Below are 20,024 nucleotides of genomic sequence, written 5' to 3'. Positions count from 1 at the left end.
ATACCCAAGTTGTTCATATTAATCTCTTTCTCTGTAAGTCATCCTTAGAAATCCTGTTCCATGTAGTTTTTGCAGAAAGTATTCTTTCATGTCAACATTTAGGACTTTTTTTTTTCTTTCATTTTCTTTTTGAACATGCAACAAATTGAGCACCACAACTTATGCAAGTTGATTTATTGAGTTCATGTTTTCTCTGTAAAGGCTTGATTAATGTCAGTGAACAATCGAAGGGCCTAAGGAGATGGTGCTCCTGTGACTGAGGTCATGAAGTTTAAGAATTTCATTTCTATCAGTTCAGATGCAGGATCAGTTTAGGTATGCACTTTTCACCCTTGTCTGTGCAAAATTCACTTTCATTTACCATTTAAACCACTTACTTGCAAGGTCTTACAGAATCACTGAGCAAGTGGGGTTGGCAGGGACCCACAGAGATTGTCTAATGCAATCCCCTTCTCAAATAAGGTCTCTTAGATCAGGCTGGTCAGGGCTCTGGCCTGTGAGATTTTGAACATCTCTAGAATGAGAGACTCCACAGCCTCTTTGTGCACCCTATTTTTTTTCCCCGTGTTTAAATGGAAATCCCTGTATTTGTGTATTGTATCTTGCCTCTTGTCTTGTCACTGATCATCACTGAGTAGAGCCTAGCTCCTTCTTCATTCCCTTTCATCAGGTATTTACGCATAGTACTGAGACACCCCTTGAGCCCCTGAACCTTCTCTCCTCCAGCCTGAACAGTCTGAGCTCTCGGTCTCTCATTGTAGGAGAGATGCTGCAATCACTTAATCATCCTAATGGCCCTTTGCTGGCTCACTCCAGGAACTCTGTCTCTCTCTTGTACTCCAGATAAGCTCCAGATAAGGTCTCACCAGGGCTGAGCAGAGGGGAAGGATGAGCTTCTTCAATCTTCTGGCAACATTCTTCCTAATGCAGCACAGAAGGCTGCTGACCTTCTTTGCTGCAAGGATACATTGTTCAGTAGAGCCAGAAAGGTTTGCCCTTGTTTTACTTCCTTTAAGAAGTCAGGATCAAAAAGGTGTCCTGGAGTTTCGCCATTTCTGGATTCTTCCTGTGCTCTTAACTAGGGATGTTGGATATTGTGTTGATTTGAAGCTCTACACTGATTAGAGATCACTTTGGCATTCTCTGTCTTTTCTTTATGTCAAGGTGGATGTTATGGTTGGGATGTGAAAAAAGGCAAGAAGACCAAAGCTTACTATTTAATAGATTTGGTGTTTCCTTCCCCTGTGTCTCATTGGAAACTTCAGAAGAAGGCATGAGGGCAGAACTTCTCTTTCTTCTAGCTTGTGACTGTGATTGCAGCATCTCAGCTGGTACACGAGTGAATTCTCTGGAGCATTCACTGCTCAACAGCTTAAAACAGAAGCTGTATTCCAGCAAAGCCCAAAGTTTAGGAGGATAAAGGAGACAAAAAAAAAAAGAAAAAAGAAAAAAGAAAGGGGGGGGAGGGGGTCCTACACCAAAAGTAACACAAGATATTGGAAGTAAAATGTAGAGTAAAATTTTGTTTCTCAAAATATATTTCCTTCCAATTAGTTAGCAACAGTACCACAATGCAGCATTCCACCCATTTAGAAGGTGCCTTTGAATTCTGGGGTGATTTAAGAGCCTGTGAGGATCCTGGAACTGTATTGCCGTTCTTGTAGGTGTCTCGTGTTCTGAGTGGCTGTAAAATCAAATGCTTAACATATTCAAAATCTTCGTCTTGTCTAAGAGATAAAAGAAAAAGAAGTCTATGCAATTTTGTTCCTTATATGATGAGCTGAGCTGACATTATAACTTAATGATAGCCTGGAATCAGTGCTTAGAGAAAAATAAATCATCTCTTTCTGCTGCTGAATTCTGGTCCGTAAGTAACTAGCATATGACACTATCTGGGTAGCTCTAATTGGAGGGAAGCTAAAAAGAGATAAACCTGATAGATTGTTGAACCCAAAGGAGTGGGATAATCAGCAGAAATGTTTGTTGAGGGGAATCCAGAAATTAATTGGTCATCAGTGTTTTATACACAGAAAAGCTGTTTAGCGGTGCCCCTCTTATAGGGATGAATGACCCAACAAAGCTGCATTGCCATTCCTCTTTCTGTCAAATTCTAACAAATTTTGCTTGCAATTTCAGCTGGCCTTTCTTGCATCCCAGAAAAAGAATCATCAGCTGGGATGAGTGAATTTTCTATCAAAATTCTGGAGTCTGGGTGGTCCTCTGGTGACCCGGGAGTTGTACTCAGTGATCCGTGTGGGTCCCTTCCAACTCAGGATATTCTATGATTGTATGATTCCTGTATTACTCTTACCCTTAAGTGGAGGAGGCAAAATATTCATTAGGAGAAGGCTGATAGTAGCAAGTGAGTATAAATATTTCAACTGTATTTTATTTTTTCTTTTGTGTCTGAGAGTTGTTGACACATTTAAAGAGTAACTTACAAGGGAGAGACAAGGGACTGTGAAAACCTCTTCCCCTCACTTAGCCTTTATGAAAGCCAGCAAACAATTATTTGAAAGGATTTTATCAGTGTCTATTTCCAGCCTAAGCCTTTGAAAAGGCCAGATAGCTTCACAATGGTGAGATGGGAGAGGCTACATGTGTGCATGTAGGTGCGAGTGGGTGTATGTTTCAAGGTCATCCCAGATTAACTCAGCTAAATCTCAGCCAGCAAAGAACCAACCTGAGGCTTCCCTGATGCAGGAAGTAAGGACAGTAACCAGCTACCTTCACCCTGGAATAGCCTTCCTCCAGGCTGAAGGTGCATTTAATAGTAAATGTGCAGAGTGCTTTCCTGCTCCAGGCAAAGTTCAACACATCTCTCAAAGGATATGCATCTTCTCTTCATCCACATAAACAGGTTTGATCCTGCTGCAGCTTTGCAGTGCCCTTATGATGAAGCATCACAGCAAATGGGCTCCCCATTTTTCCAGCCGCCGCCTTCTTCCCTAGCCGGATGATTGCCTGAGTCAATAGAAGTATCTCTGAAACACGGGGTGAATGGCCTGTGTGCAGCTCTGTGTGGACAGAGGGGCATGCAAGAAGCCTCTCCACTTGTGTGGCTGTGCAAAGGCTGTCCAAAATAACAAAAGGCTGTCTCAGGAACATACAGGGGCTGGGAATTTGGGACTAATTCTGTACTAATTCTGTAATTCTGAGAATTTGGGACTAATTCTTCCCCCTGCTGTATACACGGGAAAGAAAGAGAACCAGGCAGAGCCACGATCCCACTTGCACGTTAAGCATTAGAGGCAGTGCTGTCTGAGGTTAGATGAGAGACATGCAGAAATACTGCTTCATAGTGATACATAGTAAGAGCCTAGAAAGTATCAACAACAAATGTTTGCTGGTGGTGTGGGCTTCTACCTGTCACAGGATGTGTAATTTCTGTCATCAGTGAGTTGATGTTATGATTCTATGACTCTATGAACCTTTGTTCACTTAACTTAGCCGAGGGAGTGAAACCACCGTGTGGATGGCAGCTTGCTCCCTTCAAGACTGCAAGCCAATTGTGTTTCCATCATTCATGTCTACAGATAGGGTCTGTTCTTCTTGCTACTGTGCTGCTCACACGTGCCAGGTAACCACCGAGGACAGGTTGGGTCCTTTGCCCACTGTGGTCAGTTTGCCTCCTCTAAAATGTGGGAGAAACCTTTCCAGATGCAGAGGGAGTTGAAGGAGTTCCTGAGTGTGGGGAGGCAGAGGGAGATGGCATCATGATTGTTTTTCTGCATTTTTACAGGGCTTTCTCTTATGCTTTTTCCTAGGGGCTACCAAAGACATGGGGAAGATGCTGGGTGGGGATGAGGAGAAAGACCCTGATGCTGCCAAGAAAGAAGAGGAACGACAGGAAGCCCTCAGACAAGAAGAGGAGGAGAGGAAAGCCAAATATGCCAAGATGGAGGCTGAAAGAGAAGTTATGAGACAAGGGATCCGAGACAAGGTAGGATCTGGCTTTCAGTACACTCTGGGTGACTTTTAATGCTCAGTGGAGAACTGCTATTTTCAGCTGATTTGTAACCAGTTCTCTTAGCACCTGGGTAGAGCCAGGTAATTACCTTGCCACAAGGAACTTTCTAATCTTGTGCACTGTCCCTGGAGGTCTGTCCTTGGTTAAACACACCTCCCACACTACGAAGCACTGCAGTGGTGAAATAGGGAGTGAAGATGAGGGGAGAAAACTGTCTGGTTTTCTCATCATCTATTCAATACTCACTTTATTTTGAATGTTACAGGCTTCTCTATCCCTATACGTGTGCTCTCCAAGCTTGCTTTTGTCATTTATGAGAAGTGTCATCATTCACTGTGTTTCTGAGAGATAGTGTATAAGTATTTACTGTTCATTGTATTGCTTTAGAGGCTTTATTTGTGTTGATGGTTGAAATGGGACCAATCTACTTTACTTTTCATATTTAGGCTTCTGCTACTCACTAGGGAGTCATTTGAGAAAAGACGGGCATATCTGAGGATCTTAACCACTGGGAATCCATTCTTTTACTGAAGTTAATGGTTGATTCCTGCAATATTACAATTTAGTGTGAAAAGAAAACAAATAACGATGAGGATTCAAGATGAGATTGAAAAGAAATATATGAAACAAACCTTTACTAGAGAAATAGCTTAATCTAAGATAGCTGAATCCATTGATACCGTGCATTAGCTTTTAGGGATCTACGTGTTCACAGAGAAGACAGTTTTGCTGCCTCACCCGCAAGACCAGCTCAGAATTGTCTCTTTAGAACAACTGAATATTGTTCTAACGCTCAGATAACTTGGAAATTAAGATAACATGGAAGCCTTGGTCTCGTATTGTGCCTATCTCTTTGCAGCTTACCTACAAACATATCTGTGAGAAAGCTTCAAGTCTCACCACAGAGTTGATAGTGACAGTGAGTAAAAAAACCTCTGTCAACACTGGGCTGAAACTCTGACACAAGTCTTGTAATTCAGGACAGAAGCATGGGTAGGATGGATTGTTCTGGTGGCATAGTGCATCTTGGAAAGAGGTATCAAGCATTATTCTGCAAATAAGGAATTGGGGGTGTAAGCTTCTAAGAAGAGATAGAACTTAAAGGCAAATGTCGGGCTGTGATTCTGCCAGAAAAGGTATTCATATGGTCATTAAAGAGAGGGTGTTAGTTACAAGGCAGACAGAACTTCCACCTGGTCAAAATGTTTTGGTTTTGTAATGTGAATATAAATGTGACTGTGTATGTCTATAGTGTAATATTTTAGTATAAATATGTGTGCAGTGTGTGCTTAATGTGCTCTGTGTAAGTGTTTATAAGCAATGACATGGGTGTGAATTATGCATTAAGAAAAAGAAGTGTGATGAATTTCTGGGATGCAGGCGGGCATGATAATGTTTTTCTTTTTACAGCCTTTAAAAAAGGCATGCTAATACCTTTTTGTCGCTGCTCACTGTCCATTCTGCTATACCACTAGATTGTTCACCAAGATGGATGAGAATTGCATTTTCCTTGATGTTCGGTAAACTGTTGTGACAGTTTTTAAGATATCTTAGTTATTTTTAAGATATTTTTAAGACAGTTTTTAAGATATCTTAGTTATTCTCTGTTACAAATCGGAGGTGACCTAGACCATAATTCACACATTCAAGAATAGGTTGCCAGACAGCCTGAGATGGCTGAAACGTCCAGCCAATGGGGATTTCCTTGTGATATTCTCAGCAATTTAGGCTTTGCTGAGTTAGGCTGGCTACTAGGTGGGGAAGTCTCTTGGAAATTTGTTGACTCCTAGGCAGTATTGTTTTGTGTGGCAAATGGTTGGCTCTGCAGAGGGAGTTAACGGGGGTCCTTGAAGGAATGTTAACCTGAGTTAGAGCTTTGGATTGCAGCTTTTCTAGTGATGTGGTGGGCTACTCTTGAGATTAATAACAGGGGAGGATACCTGGGTTGTGAAAACACAGGAGCTCCATTATTGCCTATGGTTTTCTTTCTCATGGGATAATCCCAGGTAGTATGAACTTTGAAAGAGGAAGATGTTTTCTGCAGAATCAGAAAAGACAGATAAAGCTGTAGAGAGGAGCAGTTTGGGTTTGGGATTTTTTTGTTCTGTGTTTTTTTTTGTTTTAGTGATCTGTGAAAGAGAAAGATTGCTTTGTCCTGACAAAGAGATGGACTTGATGATATGCAAGTCTTTGTCTCCAAGTGTGAGCTGGTGGCTAGAACTGTGAAAAGAATGTTGAAAGAGTAGAGGAAATAATTGGTTCATTTCCTCCCTTACTTGTTCATTTAGAAACAACTTTTATAACTTCACCAACTCCAGCGAAAACAGAAATATTGAGGAGTAGAAAACTAAAACACAGCTTCTCTGTGGTAGACAACAGAAGATGTTGCCAGCAAGAATGAATTAAATTCAAGAAATCTTAAGTATTGTAGATCTCTCTGCTGATATTTGCACCATTCTTATACAAAGTAGTGGGAAATGAGCAATTGAGCTGAGTGATTGATTGTGAACAGTTTATTTATGCAGAAGAAAAATTTGAAAATATGGGTGCTAGGCTGTAACCACACAGCCACAAAGACCATGTGTGGCTGCAACATGTCCCAGGCACAGGTCAGGGAGTAATGGCTTCATGAATCAGTTAACAGTACTCTAGGTGATACTGACAGAAAGGTTCTTCTTGTTGATTTCATCTTTTTGCCTTGGTACTTCAACAGGTATGATGAATACAATCTCTCTTTTATGGCTTCAGGAAGATGTGGGAACCATGGCAGAACTTGAAAGGAAATGTGACAAAAAAGTAGATATGCTTCAGCTAACTTCAGGTTTTTAATCCAGTCTGTGAAATTGATATTACATATGACCTTAACCCACCATGGTAGCTAGGCACAAGAATGATTTAGGGGAAGGGAAGAATGGATTATGCAACAGCCAAGCATTTTTTTTTTTCCATAAAAAATACAAAACATTTTCATCTGGAAATATTTTTTAGGGGTGACATTTAGATATGACATGTTGATTTTTTTTTGGAACCAGTTGTCTGTCAGCTCCTACCCAATATTAAAGCTTAGCACATGAAATGAAAATTGATTGAAAGAGTGTGAAGAACATAACTGTATACTCCAGCCGCCTCGTACCCTAATGCCTGTGTATGGAGCTTGCTTTCTGGTCTGATATAGGTCTGATCTCAGCATTAACTGCTTTACATATCTTCTGGACCCTTCTGCAGATGTTGTTGGGAAGAAGTGCCACACCTGATTGCAGAGCTTTCATGGGCCATTTGATGCTCCTGTGCCTGATGGGCCAGTGCCCAGGTGGTGGTGCTCTGAATAGCTAATATCCCTTTTAGCATGCTCAGAGCCTCACACCAGTACCATCAACTTGCCATGCTGGAGCAGCCGTCTCATTTCAAGTACTCTTGGGCTGAATACTCCCTTCCATAAACAGACAGCCTTGTTTATATTATGTACTTGCATACTTTGGCTGTGAAAGCCATTTCATTTGTTACTTACTTTGATTGCTTTCAATTCATTACTTCATTGTAATGACCTCTGATTACTCATTTACATAATTAATTGTTACCACCCCTGTGGTGGAACTCAGGCCTGAGAGTGCTCTAGGACATGCTCTGTAATTAACACTCTACCTGTCTTGGATGGTAGTGAGACAATGCCTGCAGTATGGCTTCCTGAAATCTTACTGTTGGTCTGGAGAATAAGCATTGCTGAGTACACGCTGAAAGGGAGCAAGAGCTCAAGGCTATTCTCACAGTGGTGGGTTTTAATGAGAAAGGATCTGAGTGTGATCCTCTGTCCAAATGGCTTGGCTTCAGGACAGAATTTAGGTTTGACTTTAGGCCATACTTGAGACGGAGCATGAACTGCTTCAGTAGCTTTTGTATGCACAGTTCTCCGAGCAAAAGGTGGAAGTGTGGCCTAGCTTGGCTTTGACCAGCCTTACGTGCCATGGAGAACAAAACCAAAGTTTAGTTACATTGAAAAGGACTTCTGTCCTCCAAGCTGAACATGATATTTGTATGAGAAGTGTGGAAATACACAAACAGGAAAATTCAAAGGCTGAAAGAATTAAAGTTGCCTCTACAAATGTGACTGACCCTTCTGGGTGCTGTGTGGAGATCATGACACAGTGCTTAGAGGCATGATGCTGTGCTGTTTATACGACTAGGAACCTCATCTCTCCCATTGCACACAAGGAGCAGGACTGTTCGCTTAATAGGCAAATGTTCAGTATTTCATTGTTACCATCCCTTACTGTGTGTAATCCCAAGTTTATTTACTGTGCAGTATCCAAATTCTAAAGGCAATTGTGGTGGTTTGACCGTGACACACAGCTGAACTCCACTACAGCTGGTTTCACATCCCTCCCCCCATATTGCTTTATGAGTATGAAAGCAGAAGAGTCATAGTGAGTTTAAAGCCTTGGTAGAAGAAGAATAGCATCCCCTTGCATCAGTGGGCCTCAGTGGGGCAGTAAGAAATATGCAGGAATAGCTCGTTCCTTTGCTATCTGGCAACAGGGAAATGGTGAATTCTGGGGTTTGATATTTGTTTCTGGAGACAGCATGTCACACAGCAGTGGAATATGCAGTCCCTGTTCTATTTAAGTGTGAGTCCTTCTGTCTCTGGATGACTGCCATTAATTCTTACTCCCCATTTTTTTACGGGGATATAACATGCTCCCATTGGTTTTGAAATTTTCATCTGTAGGCAGTAGGATTCTCTGCAGTATTTAGAAATGTCCATATCCCCCCCAAAAAACATGAAAAATTTCCAGTTCTTTGAAGATATTTAAGACTTCTGCAATTTCAACATCGTCTATGATTTAAAGTAGGTGGTATTGAAATTTACGTCTAGAAAAGTGAGAACATTTGGGATGCTGGCAATTGGACAAATCCTAAGTTTAGGTCTTTGTACTCTCCTGTAAGAAAGTGCTCCAATAATGCTGCTTTCTTTATTTCTTTTTATTTATGTCTGTTTATTTGTCTGTTTATTCATTTTTATTTATGTCTGCAGTAAATCATTCAGTCAAAAAGACAATCCAACTTTTGTGTCTGTAGCCTTAGATTCCTGTATGAGATAATAAACGTGCAAACGTTTATAATAAATAATAAACGTGCAAGACGAACGAATAAAGGGGAAGTCGTTGTGGGAGTCTATTACAGACCGCCTGGCCAGGACGATAGCGCCGATAAATTATTCTTTACAGAACTAAGAGAGGCCTCGAGATTAACTCCCCTTGTCCTTAGGGGGGACTTCAACTTGCCGGACGTTAACTGGGAGTGCCACACGGCTGACACGAGCAAGTCCAGGAGGTTCATGAAGCACCTAGATGATAACTTCTTGGTGCAGGTGCTAACGGAGCCAACTAGGAAAGGTGCCCTCCTAGATCTGTTGCTAGAAAACAGAGAGGGTCTGGTGGGAGATGTGGTGATTGGTGGCTGCCTCGGTCATAGCGACCATGAAGTGGTTGAGTTCAAAATTTATGGTGACAGAAGGAAAAGTGCCACCAAAACCTCATCCCTAGATATGGGGAAAGCGGACTTCAGGCTGCTCGGGGAACTAGTCAGCAAGGTCCCCTGGGAAACTGCTCTTGAAGGCCTCGATGTCCACCAGTGCTGGTCACTCTTTAAGCGATGCCTCCTAGAAGCACAAGATCAGGCAATTCCTAAATATTGCAAGTCAGGCAGGCGGGGCAGGAGGCCGGCGTGGCTGACCAGGAACGTTCTAATGGAAATTAGGCGGAAACAGAGAGTGTTTCGCTACTGGAAGGAGGGCCAGGTGTCATGGGAAGAATACAGGGATGCTGTTCGTGTTTGTAGGGAGAAAGTTCGTGTGGCCAAAGCACAGCTAGAGTTGAAGCTGGCTGTGTCTGTGAGAGAAAATAAAAAGTTTTTTTTTAGATATGTAAATGGAAAAAGGAGAACTAAAGAATACATAGGGCCGCTCCTTGATAGGGAAGGTCTCCTCACAGACAATGACATAGGCAAAGCAGAGACGCTTAACGCCTTCTTTGCCTCTGTCTTCAATGCCGATGATGGACTTCGGGACCCAGGGTGCCCTGAGCTGGAGGGCCGGGACAGTGGGGATGACAAACTCCCAACTGACCCTGAACGTGTGCGGGATTTGCTACTCCACCTGGATCCCTACAAGTCCATGGGTCCGGATGGGATTCATCCCCAAGTGCTGAAAGAGCTGGCGGACGTCATCGCGGAACCTCTTTCAATTATTTTTCAACGATCCTGGGAATTTGGAGAGGTCCCGGTAGACTGGAAGCTGGCAAATGTTGTGCCAATTTTCAAGAAGGGTCAGAAAGAAGACCCTAGCAATTACAGGCCTGTCAGTCTCATGTCAGTGCCTGGTAAAATCATGGAGAAGTTGGTTCTCGAACTTATTGAGGCGCACCTGGGGGACAAAGCAGTCATTGGTCCCAGCCAGCATGGGTTTGTGAAGGGTAGGTCCTGCCTAACTAACCTGATTTCCTTTTATGATAAGATCACCCGTATGGTGGACCAAGGGAAACCAGCTGATGTGATTTTTTTGGACTTCAGCAAGGCTTTTGACACGGTTTCCCATAGGATCCTACTGGACAAAATGTCCACCATACAGCTAAATAAAAACATCATACGATGGGTGAGCAATTGGCTAACGGGCAGGGCCCAAAGGGTTATGGTAAATGGGGCTGTGTCAGGCTGGCGGGCGGTCACCTGTGGGGTCCCTCAAGGCTCCATTTTAGGGCCGGTACTTTTCAATATTTTTATAAATGATCTGGATGTAGGAATAGAGGGTATTTTGAGCAAGTTTGCTGATGACACCAAACTTGGAGGAGTTGTGGACTCAAATGAGGGCGTAAAGGCCTTACAGAGGGATCTGGACAGGTTGGAGAGCTGGGCGATCACCAACCGCATGAAGTTCAATAAGAGCAAGTGCCGGGTCCTGCACCTGGGACGGGGAAACCCTGGCTGCACGTACAGACTGGGCGATGAGACGCTGGAGAGCAGCCTAGAAGAGAGGGATCTGGGGTTCGTGGTAGACAGCAAGTTGAATATGAGCCAGCAGTGTGCCCTGGCAGCCAGGAGGGCCAACTGTGTCCTGGGGTGCATCAAGCACGGCATCGCTAGTAGGTCAAGGGAGGTGATTGTCCCGCTCTACTCTGCGCTGGTGCGGCTTCACCTCGAGTACTGTGTGCAGTTCTGGGCACCACAGTATAAAAAGGACATGAAACTGTTGGAGAGTGTCCAGAGGAGGGCTACGAAGATGGTGAAAGGCCTTGAGGGGAAGACGTACAAGGAACGGCTGAGGTCACTGGGCCTGTTCAGCCTGGAGAAGAGGAGGCTGAGGGGAGACCTCATCACAGTCTACAACTTCCTCGTAAGGGGGTGTCGAGAGGCAGGAGACCTTTTCTCCATTAACACTAGTGACAGGACCCGCGGGAACGGGGTTAAGCTGAGGCAGGGGAAATTTAGGCTGGACGTCAGGAGGGGGTTCTTCACAGAGAGGGTGGTTGCACACTGGAACAGGCTCCCCAGGGAAGTGGTCACTGCACCGAGCCTGTCTGAATTTAAGAAGAGATTGGACTGTGCACTTAGGCACATGGTCTGAACCTTTGGGTAGACCTGTGTGGTGTCAAGAGTTGGACTTGATGATCCTTAAGGGTCCCTTCCAACTCAGGATATTCTATGATTCTATGAAATATATAAATATGCAATATAATTATTCACTTTGAATATTCACTTTCATATTTGGATATGTGACTGGTGCATAGCTGTAGAAGTCCTGTCTTAGGCAGAAGAATACCAGAATGTGAATTAACTCTGTTCTCCAGAAGTATCAGACCTTCAAAAATAAGCCTCAAACTCAGCAGCACACACTTTGGTAAAACTTTGTTGCTATAAAACAGCTTCACAATGTTAGCTAAACTCTCCAGTGTTAGTGCATCTATTGTATGTTTCATTCTTGGCTAACTTCAGATGCAGGTATTGCCAAGAGCTTTAAAAATTCCTGTTAAAAGGAATGAAATTTCATTGCCTGAAAACCCAATTTTGAAAGTGCAGTCTTCCTTGAGAGGAAGAAATATATATTACATTTTTCATCGGAGAGTATCAAAAACTGGAAAAAAAAAACAGAAGTTGTATTCTTTGCATGTCAAAAGGTGAAGGATCTCAAACAAAGAGATTTTCCTCAGTGATGAATTGTGTTCTATAACTCAAATGATAAAATCGTACCTCAATGAAACATCCTGTCTGATATCTTCCCTTTCAAATCATTGATATTAAACCAGTGATGTGAACTTTTACCCAGCACTTGTGATCTAATTAAGCTGTGGCTACTGTTGTTCAGTATGTGGGCCTTAAAATAGATTTTCAGAGTTGTCTGTGTATTACGCAGATGGAGAGGTTTTATTAACTTGAGTCTCTTCATGCTTTCACAGTGGCTTTTAATAGTTAAAAAAAAAAAAAAAAAAAGAAAGAAAAAAAAGAAAGGGAAAAATAATTCTTTGCTTACTTTAGTTTAGTGCAGATACTCTCTGTGCTAGAGATAGAATAGTGTTTACAACTGGGTCACAAGCCTTCTGGCTATGAGAAAGCAATAGGCCTGACTATGATACTCCCAACGTGATGCTTTGCAGGACAGGGATTGTACTGTGCATTCCAAGAAGTGAGCTCTAGGGTGAGTGAGTACAGTCTTAATGCCACTAATGATGTTGACTGATTTGCTGTATTCTTTACTGCAAATAAATCATGATCTTCTCTGGATAAAGGCTGCCAGGACAATGAAGGGCTTACTGTGTATCTGGATAGATTTGATTCATTGATTATCGAGGACAGTGGAAGCTGGATTAATCCCAGACATAGCTGGAGAAAGCAAAGAACATCTGTAGGGTGACTGAGAAGCACCATACCCCTGCAGGCCATTTTCATACTGGTATTTAGAGGCATCCCAGAGGGTAAAGTGATTTGACTTATACTAGACTTCCTTCCTGACAGAACTTCTGTACCAACCACTTCCATGCAATTTTGCCTTAGCCATCCTGTGTTATATCTGAGTCCAATTCTCGAATTCCCATATCAGTTTTCTCCTTTCCATTGAGTACACATCTTTAGCATTCAACTTGTTTCCAGAGTACTGTCCTTTACCATCTTACCAACCTACTCACTTCTCTTACCTAACACTCTCAGCCTTTGGAAACACACTGGCCAGGTTCAGGTTTCTGCTTTGCATCTCCTTAAAGTACCTCTTAGCTGTGAGGAACATGATTGCCTTTTGGGAAACAGCAAACAAACTGATCTCCTCCAATACTGGAGAGCACAAATAGAAAGCTCAAGGTTAGTAAAGTTATCTGGGTATACCTAAGTTCACCAGCCTCTCTGGAAGGTAGAGAAAGAGAACACTGCCCTCCCAGGTGTGCTTTTCAGCAAGGAACAGAGATTGATGTCCCAGTTAAAGAGCTCTAGGGCCAATATTATATATTGTTATCTTTGGAGTTATTCAAGAGAATCTATTCCTACCTAACCCTTGCAATTTCATCTTTATAGTCCCATGGAAGTCCCAGGACATGCAATATATTTTGGTCTTCATGAATTCAGCCACCTACATGTGTAGACGTCCCTTGGTGGTCTGAATGAAGCTTTGTTTGGCAGGTCTTATCTCTTGACATTAAAATAACTGGTCTTCCCTGGTGGGAAAAGCTGCATGGATTCCTTCCTGCACAGTAGTTTTAGGCCATGTTTAACATTAGGAAAAGGGAAGCACCATCAGCAAATAATTGGAGCTCAGAAGCAAACTGACGTATTTTTTCTCTGCTTACATAATAGTTAGAGGCTCAGTTATTTAGAACTAAGCAGGTTCAGTTTCCAGCTGCTGATTCCCCCACTAGTAACTTTTGGGGCTCATTAGGCAGTTTTTTTGTGCAGCTCAGCCCTGTTCTACCTTCATTCCTACATTTCATGCTAATCCAAATCTACACCAGTAGATGTCACTTTGGATACTTGCTAACTAGATCCCACTGGGTGATGTTTCTGGAGTTACCGAAATGTCTCTTGAAATGCATCCTTTTTTACTGTTATGCACTGATTAAGGTGTCCTGTGGAGTCATTCAGCTGAAATTCTCTCTTAAACAACTTCTGTCCTACTGAGCTGGCTGGTAAAACCCTTGCACATTGCTGGCACAAGGCTCAGTAGATTCACCCACTCTGAACTGGGTGTGAAATAAACTGGGTGTGAGATGACACACGGTGATTAGTGCTGGAGGTTAGCAAGGAAGGACTTCTGAGTGGTGTCTCAAGACTTCCTGGCTGTGGCTTCTTGAAATGTGAGCTCTGGGCTTTTGGCTTACCTGCTTGCAAAGGCAAGAGCAATGGACCCCAACAGGTAGTGTATTGCAAGTTCTTTTCCAGTACCATTGCAATGGAGCATCTGTGTCTGAGCAGCCACTCCACTGGGGCTGCTGTTCTGTCACCTCTCAGTTCAATATACACTTCTGTCCAGGATGGCATCCCAGGATGCCCCATAACCAGAAGGTCTATTTGGAAATTAATATCCAGCATTTCTATTACCAAATTCCCTGTTCTTAATAAGGAGCTTTTCAGTACAGCCCTCTCTTACCTCATCAGTTACTTACTCATGTTACCACCAGAGTACAAGAAAGGAGGGAAGGCAGTAACTCTTTGTAAATTACTGTCTCATCATACAGTACAGCCTCCTTCCCTTTCCCTTGTGCATTTTTTCCTGCTGGTTGAACTGCTGTTTTAGGACCTTTATTATTATTACTATTATTAAGAGCCAGGAGAAACTGACTACATTGCAGAGCAAGAAATCTGTAGCCTGTGAAGCTCTATTTTATTTCTACAAACTGATGGTACTGTAGGAAAACATCATGCACAGCCATTGTATGTTGCCCAATTTGCGTGCATATACACCCAAAGAAAAGTATATATAGAGAGAGATTGAACAGACTTTATTTAAGCAAAAAAGGTGTTTTTTTTTTTCTTTGTTTGTTTTCTTTGCATATGCAAATCAAAAAAAAAAATGAACAAAATGGGAATGTTTGCGATGTGGACAAAGCTTTACTTCATTCCAGTTTCAGTGGCTGTCTGCATTCATGCTTCTCTGTGTCTAGTCCATAGCCTGGGAAGGTTCATTGTGGACCTACTCTTGTTAAAGGGACTAGAAATGGTTAAAACCTGAATTAAAGAGGCTATTGAGATATAGCTCACTTTGTAGTAACATTCACAGTCATCCTGTCACTGGGAAGTCTAATCAACTACACAAAGGAAGGAAAGCTTCCTACATGCTTGCTGAGTCCAGATTTTTCTCATTGCAAAGTCTGTAGACATGTTTTAACCTACTTCCACCAGCACAGCAGACAGCCCACTGTGTGTCTCTGTTTAGGCTTGCCATTCATGCTGTATCTCCAGGGCGGGAACTTCCCAAGCCTGTACAAGTGGAACTAAGAACCTGTATGAAGAAACTGATGGCAGCAGGTCTTTTCATTGTATTTCCTCCTGGGCACTCTGTGAAAAACATAATAGTAACAGCATGCATTTATCTCAGAAATACGAAGTAGCTCTGCTTCTGACTTTTTGATGCTTCTTTGTGAGTGCAAGTGTGGCCAGCCACATGGTGCTTCTGGTACATGTCAGCCAGCAAGACCAATCTGTACAGGGGAAGGGCTTTTTTAGAAGACATCTCCAAAAAAACTTTATATATATATATATTTACATATATATTTATATATATATATACATATATATAATTACTGCTTTTGAATTACAGGTGGAAAAATTGAGCTGTGGGAAGTGGAACCAATTGCCCCAAATCATCCAAATCACACAGTGCTTGAGTTGGAAATAGATTTCTTGAGCTGGAGGTCTAGGCCTAGTCTGGAGGCCTAGGCCTAGTTTCACCTTTGTGTAAATGGATTTTCTTCCCTTTACAAAAAAATGAGCAAGTCATAGGCTGCAGGGCATGACAGAAATTTAGAACTTAGGAGCAGAGACCAACACAGACCCTGTATCACCTCCATATTCCCTCTGCTACTAGTCTCTAAAAGTGGCTGCCATGCCCACTCTCAGCCACTTGGAACTTCCTAAGCCAGCATAGCCAAGAGTTCCCTTCCCTTCCCTTCCCTTCCCTTCCCTTCCCTTCCCTTCCCTTCCCTTCCCTTCCCTTCCCTTCCCTTCCCTTCCCTTCCCTTCCCTTCCCTTCCCTTCCCTTCCCTTCCCTTCCCTTCCCTTCCCTTCCCTTCCCTTCCCTTCCCTTCCCTTCCCTTCCCTTCCCTTCCCTTCCCTTCCCTTCCCTTCCCTTCCCTTCCCTTCCCTTCCCTTCCCTTCCCTTCCCTTCCCTTCCCTTCCCTTCCCTTCCCTTTTTCCCCTTCAAATCAGATGCAAGGGGGAGGGCTTGTACAGTTGTGGGTTCTATTTTTTTAATGTCAAGCTAATTCAAGGACTGTGAAGGTCACCAAACAGGATATAAAGGTCTGTTCCATTTTTGCTGCAGCCAAAGAGCTTTCTTAACTGCGTAAAATCAGTCATTAGCCACATTATGTCTCTTATATTGGCAGTTCCTTATCTGAGTCCTGAATGAATGGATAACTCACCAGGACTTAATGAGACCAGTGGACTTGCACCTTCTTGAGAAAGCAGCCTGATGCCTTCGTGGCTCAGCTAATGGATGCATCATTCTTTGCTGTTAAAAGTCATCAGAGCCAGACTCAAGGTTTGAAATGCTGCTGTTTCCTTACAGCAAGATGTGACTGTATGCCAGCCTCACCGTGAAGCTCTGCATCTGTTCTGACATTGCTTTCAGTTTCATCAACCTGGGATTTAAGACTGTCAGGGAGAATTAGTCACCTCATATGCCTGAAAGAAGGATGGTTGGTACAAGGCCAGGTCTGAATTCAGGAATTGGACTGGGTGAGAAAGTTTGTGACATGCTTTTCTTGTGGCAGTTGTATAGCTTTTGCCTGCCTTTGCAGTGCATCCTCGTTCCCCATGGATGCTTGTTGCTGATAGTTAAGATGGGGAAAAAGTAAAGGGTCCTCATCGCCCTCTCATGGTGACTGTCAATTCATATATCCTTCCTGAGGGGGTCTCAGACCTTAGGAGTTCTCTTTCATTCCTTACTGGCCAGCTCTAAAACAGTCCTGAGTAAAGCTGACTTATTCTTACAAGACCCCAGTGCAAGATGCCCAGTCCAGGGCTGCAGACCAGGAGTCCTCTTGCTGATGCAGGAGGAGGACTGTAGCCTTCCTTTGACCATGTCGGAGTCTTAGTAAGACAGACTGGCAGCTGCTAGGGGAGAAAGTAGGCTATCTGGGGAAGCTTTTGCCCCTTCATCATTTCCACTGGATGTGGTTTTCCATAGTTCCCTCCTTTTCCTTTCATCACAACACTGAGTTGTGCCTCTGCTGCAGGCATCCTCCTTTGCAAATACAATGTGTAAGTATGCCTACTTATGCTGGGGAGGACAGAGAAATAGTGAGGACTCAGCTTTTTCATTACCTGCTGGGAGGGAGACTTCACAGAGGAAGGGCTTTTCCTGAGTTACAAAGGTGGAAGGAAGAATGTCAGCCCCAGGACGCTGGATTCAAATTCTCCAGCATTTCCTGGAACTGTTGGCTTTGTCTTCATAAGACCAGCAACCTAAACCAAATATTGTGGAGCAGGTACAGTGCCTTTATGATCTTGGTCCCAACCAGACCTTTGGGCAGATTTAGAGTAGTTGCAGGCCATCAGAAATTTCATGCCATGATAAAGCTTAGCTGGCTTTTAAAGCTGTCTAACACCACATAGGTCTGTAGAATCTCACCAATCTTTTTACTGGTGAGCACATATTTATACATATAAAAAAAACTGCTGGGTTATTTTGATCATGCTCAGGTAATAGGGATGTAAATTTTGTGTCCTCATTAAACAGGCTAAACCTAAATTAGAAAAAAGGATTCTTTAGCCAGAGATAAAAACAGAGACATAGTCTAAGCAAAGGCCTGATGTGGGAAAAACAGCAGATGAATTGCTCCTTGAATTGATCTTTCCATTCACTAAAATGCAGAAAGTATGATGGGACTTGTAGGTTGATGATGATGATGATGATTATTATTATTATTCAGAGTTTGTATGCCTAACTTCTTTCTTAAAAATGTATTCCAGCAGCTGCCAAGGACATAGGGCTGTTTTGGGAATGACAGCATTCCAATGTACATGAAACATCCCAGTCTCTTGAAAATAAGAGTGGTTTGAAGGTCACAGCCAGAGAGTAGTGGACAATGGTTTTTTTTCCAGGTGGAGGACAGTGATGAGTGATGTCACACCTCAAGGGACTGACCTGGGACCAGTGCTGTTTAATGTCTTTATCAATAACATAGACAGTAGGATCAAGTGCACCCTCAGCAAGTTTGCAGATGACAGCAAGCTGAGTAGTGCAGCTGATACAACAGAAGGAAGCGATGCCATCCAAAGGGACCTGGACAAGCTTTAGACGTGGGCCAACGTGAACCTAATGAGGTTCAACAAGGCCAAATACAGGGTGCTGCACCTGGGCTGGGGCAATCCCAGGCATAAGTTCAGGCTAGGAGAACTCATTGAGAGCAGCCCTGCAGAGAAGGACTAGGGAGTGCTGGTGGACAAAAAGCTCAACATGAGCCAGCAGTGTGTGCCTGCAGCCCAGAAGGCCAACTGCATCCTGGGCTGCATCAACAGAGGAGTGGCCAGCCAGGGAGGGAGGTGATTGCCCACCTCTGCTCTGCCCTTGTGAGGCCCCACTTGGAGTGCTGCATCCAGATGAGGGGCCCCTAGCACAAGGAGGATGTGGGTCTGTTGGAGTGAGCCCAGAGGAGGGCCATGAAGTTGATTAGAGGGCTGGAGCACCTCTCCTGTAAAGAAAGACTGGGAGGGTTGGGGATGTTCAGATTGAGAAAAGAGAAGGCTCAGGGGTTACCTCATTGCAGCATTTCAGTACTTAAAGGGGGCTTATAAAAAGATGGAGAGCAACCTTTGCTTGGGCAGATAATGATAGGACAAGGGGGAGTGGTTTTAAACTGAAAGCGTAGATTTAGGTTAGATATTAGGAAGAAATTCTTCACTCAGAGGGTGATGAAGCACTTGCATAGGTTGCTCAGAGAGGCTGTGGATGCCCCATTCCTGGAGGTGTTCAAGGCCAGGCTGGATGGGGCCTGGACAACCTGGCATAGTGGGCGGCATCCCTGCCCATGGCAGGGAGCTTGGAACCAGATGACCTTTGAGGTCTCTTCCATCCTGAGCCATTCTAAGAAAATTCCTAGACTTTTTTGACGCATTATGTCTCTGATAAGTCTGTGGTGTCTGAAGCATATTGATTAGTGGGTAGTGCTGAAAGCATTTTGTTCCTTTGTCTAGTGAGTGGTTTATACCACTGAAGATGCTATAGGCAGAACATACCCATTTAAGCCATAAGCTTAGCCAATGAAGCAAAAGGTTTCCTACTCAATTCTGCACTAATGAGGCCTCACCTTGAGTGCCTTGTGCAGTTTTGGGCACCACAATACAAGAAGGACAAAACACTATTGAGAGTGTCCAAAGAAAGGGCTCAAAGATGATGAAAAGTCTAGAGGACAACACGTATGTGGAGTGGTTGATGACAGGTTTGCTCAGCTCCAAACAGAGCAGGCTGAGAGGAGGCCTCATGGCGGCCTGCAGCTCCCTCACAAGGGGAGCGGAGGGGCAGGAATTAAGGATGGCCAGGCACTGGAGCAGGCTCCCCAGGGAAGTAGATACTGAATTTCAGAATTTCAAGAAGCATTTGACCATCACTTTCAGACACATGGTTTGATTCTTGGGTGGTCCTGTGTGGAAACAGAAGTTGGACTTAATGATCTTTGTGGATCCCTTCCAACTTGGGGTATTCTGTGATAAAAGTGGCAAAAAAAAAGTATCAGAGAGAAGCAGATAAGTTTGATCATTTCTGTGTGCTTGATCCAGCTGCTTATCTGGCTAGAAAATCCACACTTGCTGTCTTCACATTTCATGTGCTCTGATGTTGTAATCACAGATTTCCATGCACTGT

The 20,024-nt window shown here is 43.4% G+C and overlaps 1 protein-coding gene across 1 annotated transcript in view; it reads left to right on the top strand.

Moving 5' to 3' along the window:
• The window catches only part of CPLX1 (complexin 1), a gene marked incomplete at both ends in the record, with an annotated part of 124,621 nt that overhangs the window by 71,515 nt on the left and 33,082 nt on the right, over positions 1 to 20,024 (top strand). The window contains one exon of the mRNA XM_084304699.1: positions 3,768 to 3,943. Coding sequence (XP_084160825.1) covers positions 3,768 to 3,943 — 176 coding nt within the window. The remainder of the gene's footprint in view (positions 1 to 3,767; positions 3,944 to 20,024) is intronic.

The sequence above is a fragment of the Netta rufina genome (assembly GCF_964035555.1).
Source record: "Netta rufina genome assembly, chromosome: Z".
Lineage (NCBI taxonomy): Eukaryota > Metazoa > Chordata > Aves > Anseriformes > Anatidae > Netta > Netta rufina.
This window is presented reverse-complemented; position numbering and strand designations above follow the sequence as displayed.